At 44.3% G+C, this 18,247-nt stretch overlaps 1 protein-coding gene across 1 annotated transcript in view; it reads right to left on the bottom strand.

Moving 5' to 3' along the window:
• The window catches only part of etfa (electron transfer flavoprotein subunit alpha), a 33,520-nt gene extending 18,507 nt beyond the window's left edge, over positions 1-15,013 (bottom strand). Inside the window, exons 1-7 of the mRNA XM_063197708.1 lie at positions 14,897-15,013; positions 13,803-13,952; positions 13,441-13,522; positions 11,734-11,816; positions 6,952-7,051; positions 5,447-5,557; positions 3,266-3,367 (exon numbers count right to left, since the gene is read on the bottom strand). Of these exons, the coding sequence (XP_063053778.1) occupies positions 3,266-3,367; positions 5,447-5,557; positions 6,952-7,051; positions 11,734-11,816; positions 13,441-13,522; positions 13,803-13,952; positions 14,897-14,935 (667 nt within the window). The 5' untranslated portion in view covers positions 14,936-15,013. The remainder of the gene's footprint in view (positions 1-3,265; positions 3,368-5,446; positions 5,558-6,951; positions 7,052-11,733; positions 11,817-13,440; positions 13,523-13,802; positions 13,953-14,896) is intronic.
• Between the last annotated feature and the right edge of the window lie 3,234 nt (positions 15,014-18,247).

Consider the following 18,247-nt stretch of genomic DNA (forward strand, 5'->3'; position numbering starts at 1 on the left):
GGAGAGGGGGAGAGAGGAGATTAGAGAGGAGGAGAGAGAGGAGAGGAGAGGAGAGGAGTGGAGAGGAGTGGAGAGGAGAGGAGTGGAGAGGAGTGGAGAGGAGAGGAGAGCAACCATGAAGATGACGATGAGGAGAGGAAGAGGAAGATGAAGAGGAGATGAGGGGAAGAGGGAGAGGAGACAATTAATACATTGAATACTGGCTGTGTTTATGGAATTATGATGTAGAATACTAGCGTTCTAAACCATTTTTTATGTTTTTTGTAGTCACAGCTAGGGCTGCACGATATCCGACAAAAAAATAATCGATACTCGATAACAGCATGCAATACCTCAATAGCGATATTTAAACAATATTTAGAAATATAGCAAAGTGTTTTTATTGTCACTAATTTGTCGGCCGGTGTGCAGGGCGTGGCTTTGGTTGTGGTGGGTTTCTTGCGCATTTGTTGACATCCAGCTAGTGATTCAACAGCATAGAACATTTTTTCTTGTTACTGATAAATAAGTAATTTTCGCTATACGCATATCGCCACTCTTGATGACGCGATTTCGATATATTTTCGATATATTGTGCAGTCCTAGTCACAGCACATTACGTGATCGGGCCACTTAAATTTGTTATGGCTCGTTTGAAAGGTGAGACTTCACCCTCTTAGTGTGTGAAACCTGTGTGTAATTTTTATTGCCATGCTAAACTAAGAATGAGGGAGAGGAGAGGAGACTAAAGGAGAGAGTATGAAGAGAGGATGAGGGGAAGGAGGGAGCGGACAGGAGAGGATAGGAGGATGAGGATGAGGGGAGAAGAGGATGAGGGGAGAAGAGCATGAGGAGAGGATGAGGAGAGGATGAGCGGAGCGGAGAGGAGAGGAGAGGAGAGGAGAGGAGAGGAGAGGAGAGGAGAGGAGAGGAGGAGAGGATGAGGAGAGGATGAGAGGAGAGGAGAGGAGAGGAGAGGAGAGGAGAGGAGAGGAGGATGAGGGGAGAGGAGCATGAGGAGAGGAGAGAGGAGAGGAGAGGAGGATGAGGGGAGAAGAGCATGAGGAGAGAGGAGAGGAGAGGAGGAGAGAAGGAGGAGAGGAGGAGAGAAGGAGGAGAGGAGAGGATGAGAGAGGACAGGAGAGGAGAGGAAGATGAGGGTAGAAGAGCATGAGGAGAGGAGAGAGGAGAGGAGAGGAGAGGAGGATGAGGGGAGAAGAGCATGAGGAGAGGATGAGGAGAGGAGAGGAGGGGAGAGGAGAGGAGGATGAGGGGAGAGGAGAGGAGGATGAGGGGAGAAGAGCCTGAGGAGGAGAGGATGACGAGCCCCAGCCCAGCGTTGGGTTACTCTTTCACACCAGTAGGATTGCATTCCCGATCGATAGCCGGCTGGCAAGGAAGGCCACCTCCCTCCCTCCCTCCCTCCCTCCCTCCACACATTGATTTCTGCTTTCCTGATCAGCCTGGTCATATGTCAATATGATACGTACACACATTGGATACGTTTTCCAAATGTAATGAGATTTCGGCCTTCACTTGATACAACGGTCCAGAGGAATAACCAAACACCCCCGATACGCATTCAATTTGTGTTAACATAAACACTGACACATTGTCAATAACCTGCTGAAATCAGAGATCTAGAGGGGGTAACATAGATGAATCAAGACAAGCTATGCAATTCTCAATAGCAGCAACTTTAAACATTATTTCAGAGCTTTTAACGTGATCTTCACTGACCATGCAGGACAATATGAATTGGACCATTTAATGGCACTGGCTCATAGTGGAAACCAATCCATTTCAATAACATGGTGCCATGGGCTTACGGTGAAATCAATGACTGAATACATGCATCGGTTGGAAATCATATTTCGCTCAATCTCACTAGTTCCATCACTCCACATTTCTCATATTTCAGGCCATGTTTCTGATCACTGGTGCAGATCTGTGTGCATAGTCACTGTTTGTTTATCTGCTCATGTGCTTGTACAGGATATTCTAGTCCTGTGAACAACAATACACCCAATTCACAATTCGATTGGAATCACGATTTTTGATACACGATTCAATACACTCCACAATTTAAAAAAACAAAAACTATAACAAAAAAAAGTGTGCATGAACACATGCTGGGCCAAGGATAAAGTCATCTGAAAGGGCCTCCCACCCAAAACATTCAATGCAATGAGGACCCAATTATGGGCCCCCTATTTCCCAGGGGACGGGACAACTGACCCCTTTGTCCCCCCTTGTCGGCGTCCCTGTGTATAGGCCAGGCTTACTGAATACCTGACGAGAGGGCCCTTTGCACTGCCTCTGGAGGAGGTAATCCTAGTCTGACATCTCATTCACGACCCCAAAATATCCCCTCACGAATGACTAGCAGCTTTCTTTGAAGTCAATAACTTTCCTTGACTGTAACGCTCCCATGAAGTGAAAAAGCGCATGAAAGAAGCTTGTGAAATAAGCATGTGTGCTTTTAAAATTCACAGTATACAATCAATGCAATACAGCAGGGCTATTCAAATGGCGGCCCTGGGGCCAGATGCGGCCCTTGGATGGCAAGGTTCTGGCCCCCCACAAGCCCCTTCAAATACAGAATCGTTTTGGAATTTAGACAAAAGTATGGGCTCTGTATCGAGCTGAAACGGGACAGGGGATGTTAAAATGCAGGAAATTACATCTAAGAAATGTAAAACTTTCTGGGGGAAGGACCCCCATACCCCAACCTCAATGAACTGTCCCGTATTTTTTTCATTGACAGTCAGCAACCATAATATATATAGACCGGCCCCTTTACTGGGAGGAGTTTGAAAAACTGGCCCTCGTTGACATTTAATTGAATACAAGCCCTACAATACAGGCTATAACAATTTAGCCAAGGCACTAAATGAAAACCAGAAGGGGGAAAACATCCTATTTCCCAGACAATTCTCATTATGTCTGTCTGCACGTGCGAGAGACAGAATAGAAGACCTGCTTTTCTTGCTGCATTGAGTGTAACCACATCCATTACACCAAATGAAATACTGTTGCACGTTCTCAACGACATTAATGTCAATATCAATTATGAATCTTAAAAATGTTGCACATGGTATAAGGTCACCTTGTGCTGTGTCGCAATTCTGCCTTTTTGCATCGTGGAACAGTGTCGTGTCTGTGTGTGGTGGTGCGATTTCTCGATTCGATACAATATCGTTAGAGCCCTAATATATTCACTGTTTATAGTGTATTCACTGTGTGTTTATTGGTGTGTGAAGTGAACTTCCTTGGTGGTTCCTACCTCCAGAGACGACGACCTTGGCGCTGGTGAGTTCTGGCCGGTCGCTCTTGCTCAGGGACTGCTCCAGCCACTCAGAGAGGCCCACCTGGGAGGTGGCCGCCACTGGGGAAACAGCAGGACATGAACAAGTTAGTTATGGTAGGGACACATACACGCAAATCATTATTATACACTGTCTGCATACAGGTGGCCGCCACTAGGGAAACAGCAGGACATTAAAGGACCAGTTCAGTCAATTTCAACATGCAGTTCTAATGCTCACACTACCCTGGACTTGTCAGTCCCTGAGATTTTTTTTCTTCTTTTTCAGCCTTTTCCGAGATCCTGGTCATTGTAATGGGGGCAGTGCTTTGTTTACATTTCAAAAAAACATTTTTATTTATCCCCAAACACATCCAAAAGGTTATACAACATCAGCAGACAACTAGCAAACAGCGGTACCTTTTGGGAAAATATTTGGAGTAGGCCTATGTTAAAAAAAATTAAATGTAAACAAACGCTGCCCCCATTAGAATAGCTCATATCTCGGAAAGGGCTGAGCCGAAAAATGTGGCATCACCTGGTACTGACAAGTCAAGGGTAGCGTGAGCAATACAACAGCATATTGAAATTGACTGAACTGGTCCTTTAACACGTTAGTTGGTATTATACAGTCTGCATACAGTTGAGGATGTGGATTTTGGTGAAATGTCAGGATGAACCCTTAAAAAAAAAGTAGCTTTGCACAAAAAAGCAGCCTTGCATTTTTAAACTAATCTTCAAATGTTAAATGACTGTCCAATACGGGGGATTTTTCAGCCCTGAATGTCACATTTGAGGAAAAAAAATAATAAATAAATAAAAAAACAAATAAAAAACAAAACAAAAAAAGTGTAGCAGGGCGTAATGGTAAGGAAGCATTTCAGGCAGGCACCACGTCTGAGATCTTTCAGCCCAGCACAAGACAAGGCGAGAGAGAGAGAGAGAGAGAGAGAGAGAGAGAGAGAGAGAGAGAGAGAGAGAGAGAGAGAGAGAGGGGAAGCATCAAAGGGCTCTTTTGAACAAGATCCTCACAGAGGACATGGATGGCCCTTTAAACAAGAGTAAGACCCTCACAGACAACAACAGACATGGAACTCTCTTAAAAACCCTTTCTGTTGACTTTGACTATACGACCCATTAAAACAAGACTTTTTAAACAAGCGGCCCTATAAAGCTCTATGGCTCTGAGTTGAGTATAACCATATACAGCTCTAACCTCAGAAGGCTGAGGGAACGGCTGCTTCCAGGATGTGGAAGGATCACCACAAAGCACCAGTGTAGTGCACCATCACTGTGTGTGTGTGTGTGTGTGTGTGTGTGTGTGTGTGTGTGTGTGTGTGTGTGTGTGTGTGTGTGTGTGTGTGTGTGTGTGTGTGTGTGTGTGTGACTCTGTGTGTGTGTGACTCTGTGTGTGTGTGTGACTCTGTGTGTGTGTGTGACTCTGTGTGTGTGTGTGACTCTGTGTGTGTGTGTGACTCTGTGTGTGTGTGTGTGTGTGTGTGACTCTGTGTGTGTCTTAAACTGCATCTGTGTGACTCGACTGCATGAAGAAATACTATGGATTTAACTGTATTGGTGAAACGTCATGGATTTACCTGCATCAGTGCAATGTCACGCACAGGTTTAACTGAAACTGTGCAATGTCATGGGTTTAACAGGTACAACGGGCACCTTTAAACAGTATAAAATCATCCATGCTGGTTTGGAATTTTTCAGAAACATTGAGGAAAGTTTAAATTATATTCACACAAGGACCAAAGTTTACCCAAAGAGCGACCAATACAAGCAAGAATACAAATGTTTCAATCTACTGTATTTGATAGACTGCTATGGCTGTTGCACGCAACAATGAATTTCTCCAGGCTTCGCCTGAGTTGGCTTCAATGTATTTAAGGCATAAGTCACCCCTCTCAGCTCCCCTCATTAAGATGTTAAAATGTAACGAGGAATTGCCTTGCTTTCCCTGATTTGGCTACCATATATTTACGGAATATTTTAACTTCTCTCCTCTTCTCTCACCTTGATAGGGCCACTGGAACATCTTATGACTCGTTTGAAAGGTGAGACTTTACCCTCTTAGTGTGTGAAACCTGTATGTAATTACGATCCATATAGTTATGGAATATCAAACTTCTCTCCTCTCCTCTCCTCTCCTCTCACCTTCCTCAGATCCGGCACTGCCCCCCTCCACGGCTGCCGCCTCGAATGATGTCCCCCTCACCGTGAACACCTTGACGTTCTCATTGCACTTCACCGTGCTCAAGGCGTTCCCTGCAGATTAAAAAAAATAACAATAAAAGCATCCACACATTAATTTATTTGTCTTACCTGTGAGTGGTAATGTTGAAGGGCAGTGCAAAAAGTGAAACTGGAATTATTCTATAAAACATGCTTACAGCACACCACCGTAAGGAAGAGACCATCTAGATTACTCTTCTAATTTGTCTACGAGTGTTATATCATACGCCAAAACATGACATTGATTAGTCACCCCCTGCTTGCCCTTTTCATATGTTAGTGTGAGAGTGTCTACACGCAAGTAAGTGTGTGTGTGGGTGTGTGTGGGTGTGTGTGTGTGTGTGTGCACAAGACAATTTATGGTGACGTGAAATCGGATCAAGTTGTATTTCCCCACTGCATACGCATTCATGCAGGCTTTCACAAAAACTTCCAGGCAGGCTTGTAATTTCTGCCTCAGAGTCCACTACTGTACGACTGCCAAAAAATAAGCAGTTAATATCATTTTGAGTTTTTTATAATGCATGGATTTTTAGGGACGTAATGATTGCTTAGGTAAAGGGGAAAAAGCCACAGAACCCCTGGGCTTACCAATAACATAATTTGTGAGAGCTCAATGTGAGCCCTTGGGCAGGGAGGGAGTGTAAGTCAAAGACATATATTTGGATTTAGTGCATGTTGATCTCATGTTCGGCTCGAAGACTGCTGATCGAATGCACCAAGAATGCACATGGAGCCAAAAGAAGAGATGTTGCTACAAATCCCTGCCAAGAGTAGAGATCTAGCCCATGATCTCAATAGCTGTTTGTGTGGTGGTGGTGGTATTTAAGTCTACCCCAAAGAATCTCAACCTCGCCAAGGAATAATATAACTGCTTCAATCAAATTGCCTGTGTTTGTTTGACAAGATCTGGGCTCACAAGACGCCGGCATACAAAGTTCAATGCAATTGGCACATGTGCATGTCTGCATTGCCTTCACAGCAGTTTTGCTTTTACTAGTCAGTACAGGCTTAGAGGAGCTATGCATACATACATACATAAATAGCTCCAAAAACGTGTTGCATTCTTTTGGCCTCCCCACTGATCATTGCTTCAAAATTAGTAAGGACTTAGTAAAGACAAAATCTGGACTTTGGTAACCCCTACACTAAATGGAGTTGGCTTTCCTTTCGTCTGCTCTTCTCTTATGGTATATTCTAAAAGGGTGTCGGGGCCTTTCAGTTTGTGTCCTGGAGGGTGTATAAGACACACCACTGGTGACGATGCAAGATTATTATTGCTTTAATTTATTTAAAAATTATTTTAAGTGCTACCCAGTGTCATGAAAAACGTTTTATTAAAATTTTACATCAGCAACAGTGGTGTGCAAGTCCCTTTTGGACAGACTTTCCAGCCATCTACACATCGCTCTTGTTTCCCTGGTTACCTGCGTAGATGGTCCTCACGAAGGTGTCTGGGGACTTGATCTCAATGATGTCTGAGATGGGAGCCACGTCCAGCTTGGCAGCAACTCTGGGAAGGAGATTCTGAAACACAACGGCAGGCAGTGAGTCCACATGCTCCTATGCAGGAGGAGAATTACTAGCTACACTTAAGGGCTCATAACCCATTGATGCCTGATGTTGCATTGCATTGAACATTCACGCTCATGAGATTTTTGACAACTTTATTAAAAATCTCTGTTTTTTGAGATGAATGAACACATTCTAATGAAAGATGAGGGTCTTAGAGTGTAAATACAACTTGTGCATATTTGTATGTGCTTCAGAAGCTGAGATATTTAGGTTTTTATAGGCTGAGGGCAGCTTTTCTTAAAAAGGGCTCAGGCGTTCAGCACCCTTTTTTGCAGGTGCCTTAGGCACCAATGGGTTAAGACTCCTCCTGCAGCTACACTATATTAGTATTAGTACACTTAGCTGACGCTTTTCTCCAAAGTCACTTTAAAGGGTACACTGTGCAGGAAATGGTCAAAACCAGGAAATGGTACTGCAACTATGGGTGCATCCCAATATGTGACCTTGCCTCCTCCACTTGTGCTTGTCTCCTCGTCCCGCCTCCTGGCCCCTCCTCCGTGGAGAAAACGATAAAGTTTCCCAGCTGTCAGCCTCGCCACAACAACTTTTGAGGGACTGTTTTTCATTCACCATAACAATTGCACACGAGAAAAAGACTTTACAATTGCGCTTTTGCAAGATATTGAATTCATTTCCCGTTGTCAGTGACATCATCATGAGATCACAAGCAGGCAAGTGAGCAAGGGAGGAGGGAAGTCCGCATATTGGACTCCACTCCTTGCTGCTCATTAAAACTGTGCTGCCTATTGCCAAATTTGATCTTTCCATGAAAGTTTACAAAGTCATAAACTAATATTTTCTAGTATGGTCCAAGTAGTATAGTAGTATGGCAGCTAAAAATGGCTATTTCTGGAAATTCAAAATGGCGTGCCATGGAGAAGATCCCCCTTTTCATGTATGAAAAATGCATTTTTTCAGTCATAATGAATACTTTGATTACGGTAATTTGATGGTGGTGGTGAAGTATTCATGAAAAAGGTAACAGTAGTGAATGGGATGCACGAATTCTTGAAATAAACAACTAAAAATCTCACACAGTGTACCTTTAAGTAGTTCCTGGGAATTGGTTTTAGTTCCTGGAGCTACAGTGCGTGGGGATAAGGAGTCCTTTTCTAAAACACCCACCTATGGATGGTATGGGATTCAAACCCGCAACCTCTTGCAACCTTTTGGTCCCAGACCGTCTCCCTAACAATTAAGTCATGGCTTGTTACTTATTATTTAATCAAGTCATCTTCTCTACATGGATAATTATTTCCCTTTTGGCCATCAGACCTTACGACCCATTCATGTTCACATCACAACAGCTTCAAGAAGTGACCATCTACTTCAAGGTCAATGTGGCACCTAAGTCACGCCCTTCTACTTCCAGTCCATGGGGCTTAACTCGAAATAAAATTGAATGGGAGTGAATGGAGCGGGTCAAGCTAAAATCCGTTTGGCATGTGCTCTGGATTTCACATACTCTATGATGGCAGTGCATTTCAAAGATTAGAATTGCTGTCGTAAGACTTATTTCCGGTAGGGAAGAAACTAAGGATAGACCAATATATATATCGTAATCGGGCCGATATTTGCAATTTTTAAGTGTACCGTATCGGCCGATACATGTGTGGTTTTGGCCGATACGCAATATTTATTATTTTATGTCATTCGGGTTTTTTTAAAAGCACCAAGACACTTTATTTTTTTATTACTTGATTGTTAGACACTTGATTGTTAGAGTGGGTGTTTAAATGTTACAAGTTCTATCTCAATTTGATAATGTTAAAGGAATGTTTATTTTTAACTTGAAACCTGGAATATGTCATTTTTAAACCTTTTTTTTTTTTACCCATATCGGCCGCAAATATCGGGTATCGGTCAAGGATGATGAAAAAAAACAAACAGTATTGCATCGGCCATTAAAAACCTGTATCGGTCGACCCCTAGAAGAAACGTTGTGTTAGTTTTTGTGCGAAACTAGGTAAGAGACTACAAGGTACACCTCACCGCGGCTGAGGGGACTGCATGTCAAACATGCGACTTCTGTCGTGTAGTCCAAATACACATTTTTGCTCGCACACAACTCAAAAATCACTAGACAAGTTAAGTCGACAATCACACCATTGGCCATCATTAATTCTGAGGTAGAGCAAGTGTGTGATGTAGGGGGGATGGCAAGGTGGATAGGAAAATAGGCTAATTAATCAGTCCATTAGAACGCAGTCAATTTTTTTTACTTCCTTCCTAAGCCCCAGGAGCTGCACGGAAGGGGTGGAGACTCAGGTACCCCATAAATATATTCATAACTCTAAAACAACCCAGAAAGAAAAGAAAAGAAAAGAAAAAGTATTCATTCATTTTCATTCATGTATTCATCAATTGGATTAAGCAGGAGGCATAGAAGACGATAATGATGTTGCCAAATGACATTACCCACAAACCCCCATGCTCTGGAAGACGGGCCCCGTGTGAGAAACGTACAAATGGCAGTAATCTAAGAATTGAAGCCGTCCATCCAGCCAGCGTATGAAATCAAATCCATCGCTAGGAGAGAAGGAGAGAGAGACAGAGAGCCCCTCATGACTGGCGCTAGTGGTCCCAGCAGCCCATCAGAGAGAGAGAGAGGGGGGGGGAGGGGAAACTTCAGACAATCTGTCTGTTGGGTCGGAGCGGAGGCAGCGCTCCATGAGATACTGTTTTAATGCACTTGCAATTTAATTTAAATACTATTAGATGCAGGGTCTGACAGCGTGTCTGAGGAATGAGGGATTGCATAGTGCATTGTAAATCTTCTTCCCCTACTACGCAATGCGGAGGCATCATCCTGCCCCTCAGAGGCCTACAGTAGATGTAGCTGGGCCAGACAGACAGACAGACGGTGGAAAGTGGAAAAAAGCAACCAAATTAATTTCAGCTCACAACACACACTGCAACTGGTGGTGGGCACAAATGCTTTTCCGTTTGATTAAAAGGTTCAGTTGCAACCAATGAAAAAATGGATAGTGTGTGTGTGTCTGTGTGTGTCATGTTCTTTATGACTTCTGCCTCTGAGTGGTCTGTGTGTGTGTGTGTGTGTGTGTGTGTGTGTGTGTGTGTGTGTGTGTGTGTGTGTGTGTCTGTGTGTGTATGTGTATGTGTCTCTGTGTGTGTGTGTGTGTGTGTGTGTGTGTGTGTGTGTGTGTGTGTGTGTCATGTTCTTTATGACTTCTGCCTCTGAGTGGTTCAGAATTGATCATTACGATCATCAAGGCCTAAGACTTAGACCAAATTGTTTTATTAATAATAATGCCTCTGACTGCATTTGCACAGATAAGTCCCTGATACCCCAGAGGATGTCAGCTAAAACCATTCCATCCAACAAATAAAAGCTGATTTCCAAGCTGGCAATATTTTAAAGATGCGACACACACTCAAAACTACCAGGGAGATTTGCCCATATGAAGGCTGGTCTGTAGTCGAAACACGTAGGCGTTATTGCCTTGAAATAAAGTATTTTTCAACTTTCCCACTAAATTCAGTGTGCCTCGGATATTTAAGATTACCAACATCAACAGGGAGCCTACTGTTTGGGCTTTTGGGGATAGTCACCAGCTAAATACTGAAGTCTTCATGTCCACTCTGAAGAGCACCTGATTTTTTCTTCAAACAATTGACACAACGGAGCACTCTCCTTCTCTTATTATTTCTACCATAGAGATAGTCAGAGCTTCAAGAAATAATAAGCACATGGTCACATACGGAAAAGTTCAGAGCCCGGTATGAATGCAGGTGGTATGCAAGTAAGCAAAGTTCCAAACATATGAGGTGCAGGAACGGACATCGGCACCATTCTGCTCGGCCTGAAAACAGCGTCAGTGAAGATGGGCCCCAGCAACCAGTTACTGAATAAACTCAAAAGCTTGCCATCATAACAATATTGCTACTAGGGGTCGACCGATACAGTTTTTTTAATGGCCGATGCCATACCAATTTTTTTTTCCATCACCCTTGGCCGATACCCGATTTCCGATACCCGATATTTGGGGCCGATATGGGTTAAAAAAATGTTTAAAAAAAAAAGACAAATATTCCAGGTCTCAAGTTAAAAATAAAAATTCCTTTAACATTATCAAATTGAGGTAGAACTTGTAACATTTAAACACCCACTCTAACAATCAAGTAATGTCTAACAATCAAGTAGTAAAAAGATAAAGTGTCTTGGTGCTTTTAAAAAAAACCCGAATGACATAAAATAATAAATATCGCGTATCAGCCAAAACCACACGCGTATCGACCGATACGATAAACTTTAAAAATGCAAATATCGGCCCGATATCGGACCGATATATATATCGGTCTATCCTTAATTGCTACTATGACCTCCAAAGGTTTCAACCCTTTAATGCAGTCTCTGTTATAAGCTTGTCATTACCAAAATGGTCATGCCTAACTATCTTTCACGAAAGCCGTTCTGTACTGTCAAGAAAATGTTGTTATGCTATAATTAAGTTTTTTTAAACAAACAGTCAGTTGCATCACAGGCAATCTCCCCTGCATCAAAGAGCTACATAACAGATTAAGATTTGTCCAATACCATTTTGGAAACAACAACCATGTAATAGGGGTTCTGCATGAAGAAGATGAAATGAAGTCATGTAAGTGCGTCTTACCTTGCCAAAGGCAGAGGCACCAGCGCAGATGTGTGTGAAGCTGAACTGCTGCTGTGTGGCCAGGACCAGTGGGGTCAACTCCTCTGCAATGGTGCATGTGAAAGTTATTATACAAACACATTTCTTCACATCACTGTCTGCCACACATAACACATGCATTTAAACCACGTGACAGATTCTACAGGGTGGTTACAGTCCCTGGGGCAGTATGGGGATCATTGCCTTGCTTAAGGGCATTTAAGCCATGAAAGGAAAAAGTGATTAATAAGAGTGGCGACTGAATCTGTAACCCTGTGATCTATAGTCCAGCTCCCGAGACACTACGCCGCGGCTGCCCCACCTCGTAGCATGTGTCGAGTGAGATCAGCATGTCTGTCCATTGATTTCTCATGACTTATTGAGAAACACTCATACATGCCACAGGTGCAATACAAAAACAGAAGCAGGTATGTCCTTTATATGGCAGTCATGGGTTAGGGCAGAGGTCTCCAAATGAAGGCCCGCGAGCCAGATACGGCACGGGCATGGCAAACATTTGGCCCGCCATGAGGTTGGAACAAATGAAAACATATGTGTGCACTATCTGTGGCCATACGGTCGGGCCAATTGTTTGGCCATCAGCCTCATTTGTTCTGCATAATTTGGCCCTTGCGGAAAAATAACACCACTGGGTTAGGGTGTCAGACTTGTAGCCCAAAGGTTGCCCTCTTGACTCCAGACACGCCAGGTTGGTGGAGGGAGTAATTAACCAGTGCTCTCCCCTATCCTCCTCAATGACTGAGGGAGGTACTCTAAAGGGGGATTCATACTTGTCGTGACTGGCGCTACCCTCCTTCATACTTCACTCGCGACCTCACTCGCGACCTCACTCGCGCCGTCACGTGACCCAAAATGACGTCACACGCCGTGGCGCGAGCTGCCGTGGCGCGACGTCGTGCACCCCACATTTTTTGTAACTTGTCGTGCGCCACCAGCGACCATGCAGGTAGGCAGACAAAGCAGGAGTTGCGAAGAGAGGCTACAACTACTGTAGGCTACTACAGAATGGATCCTGCATCATTTTGAGGATAATAAAATGTCCTGGAGAGTTATTTTATCTTCTCTCTTAAATGTTGTTCAGTGAAACAATTGTTTACTTTGTTCAGAAGCACGTTGTGTTCGGCGATCTATTTATAAATTCTGCCGCCAGAACAATGCTCTCATATGGTCTTGGAATGATCTGGCAATGTAGGCTACAACAAAAAATATATGTTTCAATGTGGTAAGTCACAAGTCAGACGTTCAGTAGCCCTACAGCAGCCGTGTTTGGCTTTCTATGTTATACATCCCTAGAACTCACGCTGCGAGTTGCGAAAGAAACTGCCGTTTCTCTCATGAACAGCAGAGGGCACTTCCGACAATGCGAGCGAAAGCGCTTTTGAAGTATGAATAGTCTGGCGCAAGTGATGACGTCATTAATGGTTCTCGCGCCAAACGCGCCAAAGTGCGCACGTGAAGTATGCAGAGCCCTTAAGCATGTTACTGTCCGGCCGCACTGCGCCCTTTCAGGCGCCATTGGGGGATGCCCCCTTCCACGGGTGAGGCATAAATGCAATTTCGCTGTGTGCTGTGTGCCCTTGTGTGCTGTGGAGTGCTGGGTCACAATGACAATGGGAGTTGGAGTTTTCCAGTTGGGCTTTCGGGCTTTCATAACTTAGCTATACTAACCTGGCAGCGCTCCTTTGTATGCATCATTCTGGGCCACCAGCACTTTCCCAACACCCTTCACCTTGGAGAGCTCCTCAACCACCTGCAAAATGACACCTTCATTAGTCAATCGGTTGCTTGTTTGCATTAAAAGTTATCCATTAGTCTATTACTATTAGTGTGATGGAGAGGATGGAAATGTTTAGGAAATCATTATTAGGAGTGGACAAAAAAAAGATTTTGTTAGACAATAACACTGACTTGATGATATGGGTTCTGGTACAGTTGTCCGTTGTCTAGATGTGGAAAGTAAGTTGATCTGTATTCTAATGATTTATATATAAGGTCATATCTGACTTTAAACAAATCCAAACAAATCTTACCTTTGCACAGTTAGTTCCAGCAACCAAGCAGGCCACCTCCCCGCCGAGCTTGCTGGCTGCTGTGATGGTGTTGAGGGTGATTGGTGTCAGCGTGTCATTGTTGTGCTCTGCGATGACCAGGGTGCTCTGGAATCGCTGGACCAGGCCAGTCTGGGTGAAAGGTCATGGCGTATGGTTAGCTAACATGCTTGCGCTCCAATGGCTCTTTCCCCTTACATAGGCGCCCACCTGGTTTAGATAATCGAACAGCAGCATTGCAAACGCACAAATGCCAAACAAACTAGTCAACACTGCATTAAACCAGTATAGGCATGTCTAGCTAGCGGATTCCGGCTGGCATCAGACACGAGTCAGATGAACTGACAGGTGCTTCTCTGTCAAGCAAAACGGTTTCACGACATGATAACTTAAAACTCCCGTGAAGAATGAGGCTACAAATAAGTTACTGCCAGATCGTTTAAGGCTGATACTGCTTTGAAACGTCAACAACGCAAGGCAAACAAGCGCAGTTACAAAACTGCTGTTTTGTAAGGCACTGTGTACGGCTTGTGTAATCCAGATGTGTGGTTGCTAGTCGTGCTGCTTTGACCAGAACCTGTGTGGTGCCATCTTAAAAACAACAGATTACTACACCAAAAAGTCCCCTAATGCAAATCCTCGTGTAGTTAAATGAAACTGACAAGAGACTATTAGGTTGAAGCTAGCTGTCAATCAAGCAACAGCTTCGAGGGTCAACTAGCTAGCAATGACAGACTGCAAAACACACGGCGAATTATTTGAAATAGTGAAGCCTTAGCCGTAATTTTAGCCAAATTCGCCTATATTCTATCAACTGTCATTCATATTTTAGACCCTGTGTCACCCATAGCGCCACAACATTTGCTCTGTCAACAAGCTATTTGGCATAGTCGTGAAGAGCTTGTCGCCATTGGCAATGCTTGGGTGGAAGGTTGCTAGCTAGTGCTAGCTACCACACTGGCTATCTCGTAAAAGTCTCTCAGCCTTGCAGTGAGTCAAGCAAACTAGCACTCGCAAAACCTTGCAAAGCAGCTGACTTAATTTGCAGTGTAATGTCAGAGTGTATTGTCACTCACCAACTGTCTTAAATTAGTTCTGTTCAGTGTTCGCAGCATGTTGACAACGCAGTTGCCCTTTCTTGTTGTTTACCAGGACAAAAACTTCCAGTTTTGTAACGAAGGGGCGTCACTCTCGCTACCACAAGCGTCACTTCCTGCCTTGTAGACACCTTCTTTGCTACCAGCACACCAATCAACATCCAAGCGCGACAGCCTCCCTACTTTCCTCATTCTACACTTCAGATAGGCTAATAATAAGTATTATGTACACATGATTGTGTAATTTTTATGTAAATTATTATGTCACTATTATGTAAAAGTGATAATAAATGTAGGCCTAATGTAATAAATATAATAGCCCACATTTTTGGACTAAATAATGTAGTCTATATTTCCCCCAAGGCATATGATCTGACTTCTTTTATTATATCATTTAACATGTAGGCCTAGCCTATAATAAAACTTGACAATGTGTTGCTGCCAGTGTGTTGTTCTGGGTGGTAGACCGAACAAAGTCAGTGAGCTATCAAGAAAGACTCAGAGGAGATATCCTCCTGTCCTTGCATTAACAGTTCAAGTTCAAGTTTATTAGGACTATAGCCATATCATCAGTAGCCTATAAAATAGGCATAGGAATGTAGGCTACTTTGGTGTGCTTGTGGGTATGTAGGCCTACTATCCCTAAAACATGTGGTATTGCATGGGTATTGTATAATGCTGCGGTACCTTCTCCCTGAGGGTAGGAGTGTGTACATATGGTGTGAAGTCTGAGATCTCTCTCTGAAGGTGGGAACGAGGAATATTGTATTGTGATTAACATCACCAATTGGGGCTCTGGTACCCCTGGTGGAGCATGGTACCCCTCTGGTATGGAGGAGTAGTAATGGTCAAGGTTTTGTCCAGCCTGCTGGGAATGTGCATCTGTGGCTATGTCTCAAATCACGTACTAGTGCCAGTGCACTGACAGTTAGTGCATGTACTCACAGTGCACTGAGGTCTTTAGTGCATGGTGTCATGGAAAAGTTTCGAGCACTATGCACTGTGCTCTCACTGGAAGTGACGGATGAGCATAGCTTATTACCTTGGCAAAATATCAGTTGGCTATTGTTTACAATGCACAGCGTCTCATGCTTGTGTTTACATTTCCTTCACCCCAAAGGACAACAGTCACACATACAATACTTTGGTTGGCATGAAAAGGTTGGTGTCCCATCAACATTACTTACAGAATTAGGAGACTGTTGACCAAACTCTTCTACTGAACTGAATGCCACATTTCCTCTGTGTCATTGTCAACATGGCCATCGTTTAGTGCGTGCAGTGTCCATGGCTACGTCTCAAATGACACACTTTTGTCAGTGCACTGACAGTCAGTGCACAGTGCACACAGTGCACTGAGGTCTTCAGTGCATAGTGTTGAGGAAAAATGTGAGCACTTTGCACTGTGCCCTCGCTGGAAGTGACGGCAGAGCATGCCATTAGCTTGTCAAAATATGAGTTGGCTACTGTTTACAATGCACAGTGTCTGGTGCTTGTATTGCCATGTCCTTCACCCCAAAGGACAACAATCACACATACAATACTTTGGTTGGCATGTAAAGGTTGGTGTCCCATCAACATTACTTACAGAATTAGGAGACTGTTGACCAAACTCCTCTACTGAACTGAATGCCACATTTCCTCCCTGTCATTGTCAACATGGCCGCCTTTTAGTGCGTGCAGTGTCCATCATTCAAGCACTGCATTTTTCCGCCATTGTTAGGGGATCATCCTGGCACTTTCAGTGCACTGGCTCAACTGAAATTTTCAGCGTGAGCGCCCTAGGCACTGAAAAACAGTGCCCGAAGTGCACAAGTGCGGCATTTGAGACACAGCCCGTGACTTGTCTCTGGCACTGTTTTCTTCATTGAGACTTGGTTGAAGCCAATTAAGTGTTTTCCTTTCCACCCCTAGCCTGATTATCATCGACATTCAAATCTCTCTGAGACATGGTCTGACCAACAGCATAACAATTAACATTTCCCAAAAGGCATGGTTGACCCACCTCCCCTGGTTTGCTTGGTTGTTTGCCTCCTGACAAAGTGAAAGGAGTTCCCGTATTTTCGGGTGCTCAGAAAGTACCTGCATTGCTCTTGACCTGACTAGTTGCAACGCTGAAAATGTTGCGTCACTTGGAGGGCGCGGCCTGGCTACTCCAACCCATCTTCTGGGACAATTTGATGTAAATGTAAGGCATTTGAGGTCTGTGAGTGTCCTTATGAAAACAGAACAGGGACTGATGTGACGGAGGTCATCTTGCACCTGTTCACCCCCCTCTGGGATCGAACGCGCGGCCTCCTCAACTACAACGGTTCGGCAATGGGAGACACAGTCCGATACCGCTGGGCCAAGAGACTAGTCTCTCGGCCCAACGGCACGAGACTGTATGAGGCTATCGGAGGGAGGTTTACCAACGTTCCACGCCAACTCTGTGCTAGTTAGCCTCCGTTACACTCTCCCCCTTAAACCTCACTCCCATCCGGGTCACGGCACCACTGTGACGGAGGTCATCTTGCACCTGTTCACCCCCCTCGGGGATCGCGACCTTGTCAACTACAACGGTTCGGCAATGGGAGACACAGTCCGATACCGCTGGGCCAAGAGACTAGTCTCTCGGCCCAACGGCACGAGACTGTATGAGGCTATCGGAGGGAGGTTTACCAACGTTCCACGCCAACTCTGTGCTAGTTAGCCTCCGTTACACTCTCCCCCTTAACCCCTTAAGACGCGGCATTATAAATTTGTTGTTACCAGTATGGTAATGACCAAGTCGTGGTGCATTACTAAAGGGCCTGTGTTGTGTCATAGTATTCTAGTGCTATGGTGGTTACATTTCAATGTCTATTACAGCGTGCCACAGGAGGTACAGCGTGCATTAAGGGGTTAAACCTCACTCCCATCCGGGTCACGGCACCACTGTGACGGGGGTCATCTTGCACCTGTTCACCCCTCTCGGGGATCGAACGCGCGACCTCGTCAACTACAACGGTTCGGCAATGGGAGACACAGTCCGATACCGCTGTGCCAAGAGACTAGTCTCTTGGCCCAACAGCACGAGATTGCATGAGGCTATCAGAGGGAGGTTTTACCAACGTTCCATGCCAACTCTGCTAGTTAGCCTCTGTTACACTGGCAGCCCCCTCTGAGAACAGAACACAAAAGTGAGGAGGCTGAAGAATACTGGTCCAGAGCTACATACACAAAATATGCCTGGTTACATTTCTTCAATGTGTTTGAAATCTTCAATAATTATAAGGCTGTTTTGTTACATGTATTTCACAGTGTTTTCTGGTGTGACGGAGGTCATCTTGCACCTGTTCACCCCACTCG

This window comes from Engraulis encrasicolus, chromosome 4 (assembly GCF_034702125.1).
Source record: "Engraulis encrasicolus isolate BLACKSEA-1 chromosome 4, IST_EnEncr_1.0, whole genome shotgun sequence".
NCBI classification, from domain to species: Eukaryota; Metazoa; Chordata; class Actinopteri; order Clupeiformes; family Engraulidae; genus Engraulis; species Engraulis encrasicolus.